Genomic DNA, 12,015 nt, shown 5'->3' with positions numbered 1-12,015 from the left:
CTCTGTAGAATTGTCAACCACGGGGCGAGATTTTGGCTTCTTTGCCTTTTGCTTGCCCTTTCCGAAGCTTTGCTTTTTGCTTCGCTTTTTACCTCTTCTGTCTTCTTCGCTCGAGTCAGATGAGCTAGAAGAACTGTCAGAAGAAGAAGAAGAAGAAGAAGAAGAAGAAGAACTGGGTACTCCTTCAAATCGAACACGCTTCTTCTGCTTTCTTGCCTTTTCAAATGTTAACTGATGACCCAAATAACCGGGGAAGTCAGTGCCTTTCTTCTGCTTTTTGTCGTGCTTTTTAGCTTTGTTTTGCGCGTCAAAAAGCTGAGCAATTCGTGCATCAACCACCTCTTCTAATTCTTGCTCTGTGTACATCCTGGGAGTAGGAGGTTTCTTGGGTGGTTCTCTGGTCTGCTGCCACTGCGTGTGCACCTCATCGAAAGAGGTCTCGCTCATATATTTTGCAAATTTTGGGTCCTTCGCAAAATTGAGCATCATCTTTGTTGCGTCGCCGATCAAGCGTTGACGCTCCATCTCTTCGAGCTCCGCCTGAGTAGGCAGTGGCGAGCCATACTCCTCGCATGAATCTTCGTTGTGATCTCTTCCCGCATCGCCGGATGCAGAGGAAGTTGACTGATCTTTGCCTGAAGCCATAGGTGCCGCGAAAAAAAAGGGATCGGATTTCTCGTAGAAGAGAAATCGGCCGTGCTCTGATACCACTGTAACAGACTTGGACACTCCAAGTCGAGAATCTACCACGACACCACAAATAATCACTTCAAACATTTCACAGTCCACAATTGATTCAACACTCGCCCTGCGGAGTTCCGTGCCTAGAGATATTGGCCCCAAAGACTGGCGCCCCTTACCGTATTTCTTTTTGTATTAATCTGTGTTCAAAGTACAAGAGTGCGGGCAGGTGCTCACACTCAGACTCTACGTCCAAATGCTCTGAGTTATGAGAGGCCTACCCACGTATTTAAAGGTTACAAGGGATGCTAAAAGCAGAGCCCCAAAAGCTGGCAAACTCAAAAGCTTGGTAAAATAAAGGAGGTATTTTTATCCCTCAAGCCATTCTTGGCAATAAATCAAAAGCTTTTAAATAGAAGTTCTCTCTCTCTCTAACTCCCTGCGTAGAAAAATAAAGCAAGACCAAAGGCTGCGCTGCGTAGAAAACCAAAAAGCTACCGTACAGAAATTCTACCAGCGTAATTTACGGGACTGCCATGTGTCACCTTGCAACGCTTTCTGGCCTGTCTGTACAACGCCCGCCACGTCAGCATTCAACAACATTCACCTGCAACCTGCAAGAGAGAGAGAGAGAGAGAGAGAGAGAGAGAGAGAGAGAGAGAGAGAGAGAGAGAGAGAGAGAGTGTGTGTGTGTGTCAAGGTTATGCCACGTCATCCACTTTGTGACATCCATTCATTCCAGCCTTTCTTCGACGATTGCGCACTTCAGAGGGGCTGGTGACTCGTGGTTTGTTTTGGACACACACAAATAGAAAAGAACAGGAGAAAACGCTGGCTGATTTTGATCCCTTGGGAGGAGAACCTCATGCTGATGGTGAAGCGCTGGTCCCATGGAGAGCCTGAAGCCTCTGATACCATGTGAGTGCGCGTGTGCGGAAAAGAGAGAGAGAGAGAGAGAGAGAGAGAGAGAGAGAGAGAGAGAGAGAGAGAGAGAGAGAGAGAAGGCACAACACAAACACTGCTGTAGGGAAAGAGGGGGCGATCAGCTCCCCACTGGTTACCAGAGCAAGAGACCAGTACAACGTGTAGGTGCCCAAGTGGGAGGTCAAGCAGTGCATGGAGAAAGCCCCCACGGCCCAACATAAAAAGGAAATATGAGGGCGCGCGGACAAGGTGCGGCCGGACAATGCAGCCTATATGCAGATGCAATGGGTGGCCAGCCCGGAGGCACACACTAGTCCTACATGCATGCCCTAAACCTGTGAAGCAGTAAAGTGGTGTAAGTCTTAACATATTTGGAGGTTCAACAAGCAGGCCTTTTTTATTTCTGTCAGGAAGAAGATAAAATCTGATAAGATGGCACGATTGTTTATATACAATGTGTTCAAGTACCATGGTATGCCACATTCTATTGTCAGTGATCGTGATCCTCATATGACAAGCTTGTTTTGGAGAGGCTTGTTTGAAAACATGGGCACCACGCTCAAGTTTTCCTCCTCATTTCATCCACAAATTGATGGACAGTCAGAAGAGGCTAATTCTACTATTTTAGATCTGCCGAATGTTATTGTTAGATAATAAGGGCAAGTGGGAACGATATCTACCCATGCTTGAGTAGCGTACAACAATACGGTGCATTCGTCAACAGGCAAGGCATTTTTTGAGATTGTTGAGGGTGGCAAAAAGGTTCCTCCCATTTTGCACACAAAGGACAAGATTTTTGAAGGAGATCGATATGTTGAGAACATGGATGAAATGTTTAAGAAAATCAAGCTTGCCTTGGGACTTGGACAAGGCAGAAAAGGATTGTTGATCGTCACTGACGTGAATTATTGTTTTCACCTAGTGATTGTGTACTCCTACGTTTTGAAAAGCAAGGTTAAAGAAGATGAAGGACAAGGAAAGGTTATTTCCCAAGCTTAGCATGCATTACTATGGGCCTTTTCAAGTACTTGCCAAGATCAGTGATGTCTAAGACCCTTTGTGGGTGATGTGCCAGATGAGGATCAACGAGAAGTTGAGGGACTTGTTGAAATCTTGTAACCTGAGCAGATTTCTTTAGTCTATTGCACATCTCTCTCATGAATTAAAAGGAACCTTGAGTATGCATTGAGCACCTATCCTGAGTTATCACACTTCCGTTGCACATTACACAAGGCCAAAAAGCATCAGATATGAAAAGGTGGCGCCCAAAAACACATTTCCTAAAAATCTGTGATTTTTCTAAACACGTGTCGTGAATTTCGGGATGTCTGTATAGGTGCCACCTCATCATTTTTTGAGGTTATAAACTTGTCCGACTTGATCCCGCCACTCGTGGGAGCTTAAAATAAGTCCTTTTCAGTTGACATGTTGACATGCCACGTTAGGGTTTTGCTGCTTTTTAGCCGGTTTGTTCATTGTAGGGGTCCACTGTGTCAAAGTTGACGATGCGGAAGCGTAGAGCAATGGGAAGAATACACGAGAGAGAGAGAGAGAGAGAGAGAGAGAGAGAGAGAGAGAGAGAGAGAGAGAGAGAGAGAGAGAGAGAGAGAGAGAGAGAGCGGAACCAACCAACCTTGGCAAACTTAACACATATACAATGGGGGACTGAGGGTTGCTTATATAGCCTCCTCAGTAAATTGCCCTACCCAGACTTTGACAAATAAGTGAAATAAATCCCTAAAAGCCAAATAAATAATGGGATCACATTGGGCAGTTCACTTGAGATGCCAAAACACATCGAAGGAGCCTAACTTAGGCCCATGCCATATCAGCAACTTGTGAGACTAAGCTTCATTATGGTTTGAGTCTGTCTTGCATCTCTATAGTTATGACAAAACTTAGTATGAAGATCTTTCTATTGACGTATGCTAGGTTGTGGATTTCTGTTTAATAATGTGAGTGGTTGTGGTCTTTATGTCAAACTTTGTGAGAACTGTGATATTTAGATAGGTCATTCATTGCAATAGAAAGGTTAAAGTTTATTAGTACCTTTTTATGTTGTTTTATTAGTATTATTATTGTCATTGCAGGTTATTATGCCTTGTAGCTCCAAATTTTCAAAGAAAAGTGAAAATATCTTGACAATACAAAGCAGTAAGGACTTTATGATGAAAAGGCAAAGCTCAGGTAATCTCCTCTTTTTGTCTCAAATTTAAGATAGATATAAAGCTCTTACTACAAAGGTTCCTTTTATGAGGTCTCTATTAGTGATTAAAAATCAGTTTTGATTTTTGGTGTGGTTGAGAGTAAGAATGTGAACATAGGCAAAAGAGAGGAGACGTTCACTATTTCTAAACATTGGAAATTTTTTTCCTTGATATTCACCATATAACTGGCCAATTATGAGAAATTTTTCTATACGGCAATTTTTAAAGTAAAACTATGGGCTCTAATTGTGCTGTTTTTTTATTTCTTCCTATACACACGAGTTTGGTTTTATGGATTGTTTTATTTTTGCTAGGGCTTGTGGTGTTATTTTGCACAAGCCATGTACTAAGGGGCTTTTTCAGATGGTGGTGTTAGTATTTCTTCTTTCGAGATTTCATGTATTTTGAGTGAAGCTCTGGAGGTGGAAGAAAAGAATGGAGCCCAAGGCATTTTATGAACTATCTGCGTTTTTCTAAACCTGAGTACTTTCCAAATGCTTGTAATATCGGAAAATACATGTGCATGATAAACCTCTTGAATTGGAGTATTTCGCTTTAAACTAGAATGCCAAAGTCCTTTAGCATCTTGTTATATTAAAAATGGTGTTATTTGTTCTCTCCTTGGTCATGTTGTCTCCTTCGTTGGTCATGTTCTCACTTTTATTTCTTTAAGATTACTTTTTGATAAAGGTTATTGTTCAAAAATCAAGAAAAAGCTCGACCTTTGTTGTTGAAAATGACAAGTAGCAAATTTGAAAAGTGGGGAATCTTGCGAAGTGCTAACTTCTATCATGACCGAGTTTGCCAGTCATTCTGAAGTCTGGGAAATACTCAGTTGACTGGTTATGAAAAGTAGATTCTAGTTTATGACTTACTTTATAGAAGCATGCTTACTTTTTTACGCATTGATAATGTACTAGTTCAAGCTTTGCAAAATAAAGTTGATAATTATTTATGTCATGCTGGAACAGCTAGGGAAGGTCGCACGTATGCCATGCTTTGAATACTAAGACAAAAAGTTTTCATATGCTCGTGTGATGATTTCTGTTTTTATTAATTGCTTCTTTTTAAGATTGGAAAATTTTGTCTTGTTTCCTTGATGTTGTACGTAATTTGATGTTAGGATTTTTAAAAATTAAGATGAGCAAGAATGCTCTCCAGCTGCAGTCTGTTAGTGAAGTGTGCTCCCTGGACCGTGTATGCGTCTCATTGAATGAGCAGTCTCTTTCGCTTACATGTGGAGCTTGATCTTCAACACAGGCATAATATCCCAACTGGAGATCGAAGAGTCAGATCATCGGCGTAAGCCTGCACAGTCTATATATTGGATTTTGCTTTTGAATCTTGGTATCTTTGTTGCAGATCACCTTCTAAAGGTGACGCACTTTGCTCATCCACATATATTTATGCAATAAAGGAGTTGAACAAGGAATATTCGGAGCCATATCATGTTATCCCTGTTTTTTATTGGCATCGTTTGTTTCTGTAGGTAACTTCAATCAAGGTTCTTTATTTGTACCATAGCTGGCCAAAGTGGTACCAATTTTTCACAGCCATGTTCTGTCACCTGAATTGGCAAGTCACTTTCTTCAATCTCTAGCATGTATTATTTACCATATTTCCTTGTGTGCTATCAAAACACCACGAGTAAGATTCTTGAATATATCTCAAATTGAAGCACACGTCTTAGCATATCTGAATAATATCTACGCATGATAGGTTATTGGGGTGTGTTTGATTTGGTTCAACCGCACTAGACCAAGAGTGTAAGTGCGTTTTGGCGAAAGGGCAGTCCCTTTGAGGACTTAAATTACCCTTCCGCCTACTAAGCTCTTCTTGGTGGATTGGCTACCACTCTCACCCGTTCTAAGGTTTCCTGCGAATTGAACCCAGCACTTTTGGGGTGTGTCTGATTTAGTTCAAACGCACTAGACCAAGAGTGTAAGTGCGTTTCGGCAAAAGGGCAATCCCCTTGAGGACTTAAATTACCCTTCCACCTACTAAGCTCTTCTTGGTGGATTGGCTACCACTCTCACCCGTTCTAAGGTTTCTTGCAAATCGCACCCAACACTTTTGGGGTGTGTTTGATTTAGTTCAAACGCACTAGACCAAGAGTGTAAGTGGGTTTCGGCGAAAGGACAGTCCCTTTGAGAGGTTATTAGTCAGCTATAAAGAAGTTTTCTGTTTGAAAGTCTAATGGACGGTGAAAGTACTTGAACTTTGTGGAAATGCAAAGTATTTGATATTATATTTGTTCGTCAAAGTAAACATAGTGCTCAGTAACAAATAGCCAAGACAGACACAAATTTTGTATACCTTGCACTTTCCTTCAAGGGTGAATCTAGGTATATCCTGGATTCATCTAGGTATACAAATTTTGTTATTTGTAGCATATAATTTTTTGGCTCTTATTGCTAGGAGGTGGTGCAGGCTAGGAGGGCCATTGGTTGCTTTACATGAAGTGGTAGTACTCGACTTGGCTGTTGCATGGAGATTATTTCTTGGTACCTTACAACAGGTTGCTTAAACTTATTAAACTCAATGCAATGCAGCATTCACAGGAATTCTAAACTTAGGTTTTAAGTTTCAAATGTAGAAACGCCTGCAGGCAAGGCGATGCCTGGTTGTCTTGTCTTACTCTTTTTAAGTTGCTTCCACCTTCTTATGCTAGATGTTTCCGTATTCTGTAACACTTTCTTGTCAACTGACGAATTTGAAGACATAGCTGGCTGTTACCCTTTTTTTTTTTCGGCGTAGAAGGGAGCTATATACTGTGTACAAGAGACCTCTTGGGATGCTCAATAGGCCTATCTCCCAGAGGAAGTACAAACTGGAGGAGAACAGTGTGAGTGCTAGGTGTTAAGCAAGTCTTACCTTCAAAGAGATCATTCAGACCCATATAGAAGCTGAGGAGCTTAGCTGGTGACTCTGTGCACATGGTCCAAGAAATTGTTAACGATAAGTAGCTCTTCTCAGAAAGAAAATCCTTGATAAGAATCAGGGGATATTTATATGAGCATCAAGGGAAGTGCTGTGCCCCTTCAGGGGTGATTTTGGGAAAGTGGAGAAGCATTTATGTGAAGCATTGGGAGATTGTTGTGGCTAATCACTCTTATGCGGTCACTAATAGCTTGGTCACTAAATTGCTTGCCATTCGGTTGAAAAGTGTAATGTGATTGGGAGAATCAAACCATACATGGGTTTATACCTCTCAGCTAGAATATGGACAATATAGCCTATGCTTACTTTGCTACTGAGTATGCCAAAGATATAAATCAAGATGTTTTATTTATTGCAAATTGATATAGAAGCGGCTTTAACTCAGTGCATTTGAACTTCATTGCTCAAACAATGATGATGCAATTAGCTTCGGGCCAAAACTTCTAAAAACTGTTTTTGTTGCTATGTCGAGACATAAATACTGCTTGCATTTCGAGTCAGATCTTCGACAATTGTGGCAGCTAGGCAAATCAGTTTGTCAAGGTGGTCCTTTTAAGTTACTTGCTCTATTCCTAATGTTGCACGCGTTGTTATACTACCTTGATTTTTTGATAGCCTCTGCAGCTTCATGGATTGTAGCTCCAGGTGGTGCTCCTTTTCTAACCCTTCCTTATGAAAAGATTATTTTTTCTTGCTACTAAAGGATCGTCAATATTATCCACTGGTGATGCCTTTGCATTGGACTTGTTTGCTTAGACTACTAGTGGGAAGCATATGTTCTGCTAGGCTATTGAAGGACTATTTTCAGGCTTCGCTATTGTATGTGAATTCCAAGATTGTGAATGTCTCCCCTCTCGGGAGAGGATTCTTTCGAGTGAAGTTCAAATCTACATGGAGGTCTTAGCACAGAGCCCTGTGGACTTTCATTTTGCTATAGGTTTTTTCGCTAGATGGACATAGGGGATGGATCCCAATGGACTTGATGGTGGAATTGCAATTACAGTTAGATTTCCAGGTCTTCTTCCAAAATAACTCCACATGTAAATGGAATTGGGAGATGTATGGGCTTTGTGGTTGGCGATGTTATGAGTCCCAAAGATGGTTCTTTATCTATCCTTAGTGAAGAATCCTCCACAATTTATTCTATTTACGGGGGAGAAATCTTGCAGAGAGTATTTTTCATTGGTCTTCCTGGCCATTGCTTTATTTGTGGCAGGAAGGGCCATGCTGCTGTAGTTTGTACCCGTCGGAAGATATCTCCCGATCAGAAGCAACATGCTTCAGAACAAGAGGCACTTCATGCAAATGGGGGATTGGAAGGTGTTAGTGTAAGGAAAAGAAGTGAAGCAGAAAAAGCCAAGAGGAAGGAAGTGAAGAAATGAAAACGATGAGCTCGGAGGACAGAGGCTCCAAAGCTTGTGTATAGACGCAGAGTTCTTGTTTCTCTTCCCTTTTCAGATACTTCTTGGACACCTCTGCATGATCGACCACTGGATCCTCAAGGCACTGATTTGGACATCAACAACAATTTTGAAGGCATAAATTCAACTTACGAGCTGCATTTTCCTTCTGTGGCAGAAATTGCCAAGTAGTCTGCTGAAAGAAGGCTTTGAAGACCTCTAAGCTTAGGTGGATGTTTAGGCTTAATCCCCATTCCGAGCCTTGATTTGAGGCAATCTTGTACTTTAGATTTCCCTAGGATTTTTATCTTTTAGTGATACCATTTATGGTTGATTCTCTATCGTATTACTTTGATATAATTTTACCTTAGGGTGTGTGCCCTTAAGATGATTTCTAATGGAAAGATTTTCTTTCATGAAAAAAAAAGAGTTAATCCAAAAAGTCAAAACTGCAGTGAAGAATGAAAAGCAATGGCTCTTTGCGCTTTGTCTGGGAGAGCTTCCTGATACTCAAATGAGATTTATGGGCACTTGGATATCCTCTTGATTGGAATCTCTTTCTTAAATAGATGACAGGTTGGATGATCGCGAAATAGAAGTATTGGAAGCTCTCGACTTGGCCATTGCATGTTTGGTGCGTCATCCATTATCATGTCATATACAATCTTTTTGTTGGCTGATCATCTGGACCAAGGGAAATATTGATAAATTTTCGTTTCATGTGTGGGCATGGGGTGTGTGCGTGTGTGGGGGCAGGGGAGCATTATTGTTAACTCAAGGTAGTCAACCACAAGATGGTATAACCATCAGCTCCATCATGCATAGCATTGACTAAATGCTAAGACATCCTGATAACAATCGACTCCATCATGGGTACCGTCGACTCAATGCTAAGACATCCCTGCTAGCATCATCAGCACCCAATAGTGGGTGTAGAACTTACCTTAGATTCATGTTGGTTCGTATTACGTCTCTTGCAATTGGTTTTTTTGGAAAAACTAAGAAGCGAAAGAAAGGTTGTTGGCTATGGATAGTTTTGCAGGGGCTTACTTTGCTTAATGCTCATTTAAATGCTCTTGTGCGCAAATTACGTTTTCTTCTACAGCTTCTGGAAGGTTGACAACTATAAATTGAAATGCTTAACTAGTTCTGCATTCATTGTTATGGAGGATGTTGTAGTATCTAGCTAGTACTATCATGATGGGCCTGATGGTATAATTGTCTTGTGGACGACGTCTATGAGTCTATAAGTTGCACTAATATGCAAGTTTCCATTCCTATATGCCCCTAAAAGCTTAAGCTTCTCTGTGTGTGTGTTTTGTTATTCAGTTGCTTTGATGGCTCTACTGTGTAAGAATGCTCAAATTTTGGTGAAAACACAGGATAGGAATAATAGTAGCTTAGGCACAGTTGTCTAATGAGATTTGTCAAAGAGTGTCGTCCTGTTTAACTGACAGTGTCTATGTTTGTGTCATGAGCAGGAAACACTTGTCAAGCAACCTGTTCTTCCTTTATATTTTCGGTATGTAATATCAGTTTCTTGTTTAGCCACAGTAGGCCCTACCACTCTGTTTGGTTAGGATTACCCAAATATTTCACATTTTTTTTCTGGATGCAAAGTGGATCTTGGCAGCATGTTGATATTTATTATTATAACATGCTAGTTTTATATTGGTGCTGCCATTTCAACATATTTTTACACATTCTAAATAAGCTGATCATAAGTAGATAGATTGTCTCATAGGTCGAATACTGCCTCTAGTTGGTGTTAATAAAGCTCCTCCCCCCCCCCAAACCCGCCGCCGCCAACCCGTCTCTCTCTCTCTCTCTCTCTCTCTCTCTCTCTCTCTCTCTCTCACACACACACACACACACACACACACACACACACACACACCAGGCGTACGCGGGCAGCAAGGCCTTTGGCTGTGGATGGCGCATTGTGAGCAGGCAAGTAGGCAACCCCTCGCGCAGGGCAGCAGATTGTGTAGGGGCTGCCGAGCACGCAGGGCAGCAGACGCCCAGGGTTGTGGAGACGCAGAGGGAGCAGGTGCAGGTTTTCGGATAGCAGCCAGCAGGGTTGCGCCCTCTGCTTTACAGGGTGTTCGTGTGCGCAGGTCGCAGGCCAGTCCCACAGAGGAGGCTTATCGGAGCCGCGTGCTGACCCAGGTGGGGGCCGCGTGTATTTGTTTCCATTCAGGTGTAGAATCAGGAGCAGACCCGCTGGGGCTGCGTCTCTTGTCTCTGGCAGGAGTATATGCGTTGCGCCCTACAGGATTGACTGTTTAGCCGTGAGCTTTCCCAATCCAGGGGGCTGCGCCGCTGCGGACTGTATGCTTGGAAGGCTTGACAGGTTCAGTGCAGGACAGCGGGCGCAATGCCCTTCATCTTATTTTGCTCTTTTTGCTCTATTGCTAATGCCCGCAGTGGGCTGAGGTTGTGAATATACCCGCATCGGGTTGTGGATGCTCACTTGCTACGTGGTTATTGCTGAGCCAGAGCGTTTTTTGCGGTGACCAAGCATGAGGAAACAAAACGATAAGCTTGACCCTTTAGAGGATGCAGTTCAAAAGTGCAAAGAAGAAATGACCGAAACAATTAACAAGATCAACCGCAACTTATTGGGCACAATAAAAATGCTCGATGAACGTGTGTTGGCCCAAGAAAGCAAGATAGCTACATTGGGAGATCGTGTGACGGCCCAAGACGAAGAGATTGTATCACTCAATAGAAAGCTCGCAGAGGTACGATCACGAAATACACTTGAGAGGGAGAATTGCAACCTTCAATATTAGAAGAGCTAAACACGATCAAAGAGCAAGTGCGAGCCATCAAAGAGGGGGAAGAGCAGCTTAAAGAAATGACGACCTCTTGGGTGGGCGTTATCACAAAGACTCAACAGAAGGCAAATGAGGCCGAGAAGTGGATTGAGGTTGCCAAGAAAGGGAAAAGCAAGGAAACAACTACGTCCACACCCACCATCATTAACCTCACACTTGAAGAGGAGCAAAGAAGGCGTGTGCGCTCTCTACATGTGAGGATTTGCGGTCTTAAGGACAAAGATAATGTGGACGAAGAGGTAAAAGAACTCATGGCTTTGATGGGGGTTCATGAGCCGATGCACTCAAGAGCTTGGAGAGTGGGCAACAAGAAAAATGGGAGCAAGGGGGAAACCTTGAAAGAAAGGGCACTCATCCTTCGTTTTCCCTCAATGGAAGCGAAGGACTTTTTGAAGAAGAGACCAACTCTTAAGAAAATGGGCATCTTCCTCGGGGATGACCTTACCCTCTCACAGATAGTGTTGCTAAATTGGCTTTATCTGACAGGAAAATAATTCTAAATGAATTATTGGATTTATAAGTGAGAGGGTTTTCTCGCTTGGAACACCAAGAAAAATAAATCTAAATGAATTATTGGAATTTTAAGTGAGAGGGTTTTTCTCACTGGAGACATCCGAGTACAAAGTATCCCTAGTGTGTCATTCAAAGAAATGACAGGAGCACTGTGAAAGGGAATACTTGTAAGGCCACCAGGAACGGGTACTTCTGATGCGTCACATCGGATGGGTGATAGGGAGCATCAGTAAGAAGTATCCGACCATCCGGGAACGGACATCTCTGATGCGTCATAGGATGGGTGACATAGAGCATCGTGAAGGGGATTGTACCGTAAGTTCGGTAGGAAAGGACTAGGTGATTGATGGGTATTCTTGATGCGTCACAAGGTGGGTGATGGGTGCATCGGAAAGGGGATATCCATAGTCGAGAGGAAATCCGAACTGGGAAAGAGGAATACGCGTAAAGACGCAAGCACAAGAATAAAGATGGGTTCTGAGAAGCTTTTCTTAAAAAGCGGAATATTTT

At 42.4% G+C, this 12,015-nt stretch overlaps 1 protein-coding gene across 4 annotated transcripts in view; it reads left to right on the top strand.

Moving 5' to 3' along the window:
• LOC147420460 (Rhomboid-related intramembrane serine protease family protein) overlaps positions 1–12,015 on the top strand; it is a 66,933-nt gene that overhangs the window by 34,686 nt on the left and 20,232 nt on the right. For 3 of the 4 annotated variants that reach the window (XM_086505196.1, XM_086505197.1, XM_086505198.1), the window contains exons 2-6: positions 3,696–3,792; positions 5,073–5,188; positions 5,302–5,387; positions 6,243–6,330; positions 9,634–9,674. In XM_086505196.1, the coding sequence (XP_086361322.1) occupies positions 3,696–3,792; positions 5,073–5,188; positions 5,302–5,387; positions 6,243–6,330; positions 9,634–9,674 (428 nt within the window). The remainder of the gene's footprint in view (positions 1–3,695; positions 3,793–5,072; positions 5,189–5,301; positions 5,388–6,242; positions 6,331–9,633; positions 9,675–12,015) is intronic. The other variant, XM_086505195.1, reaches the window with a different exon arrangement.

The sequence above is a fragment of the Adiantum capillus-veneris genome, chromosome 28, assembly GCF_014529385.1.
Source record: "Adiantum capillus-veneris isolate H3 chromosome 28, ASM1452938v2, whole genome shotgun sequence".
In the NCBI taxonomy this organism is placed as follows: Eukaryota; Viridiplantae; Streptophyta; class Polypodiopsida; order Polypodiales; family Pteridaceae; genus Adiantum; species Adiantum capillus-veneris.
The sequence above is the reverse complement of the archived record's forward strand: the minus strand, read 5'-3'. Positions and strand labels throughout refer to the sequence as shown.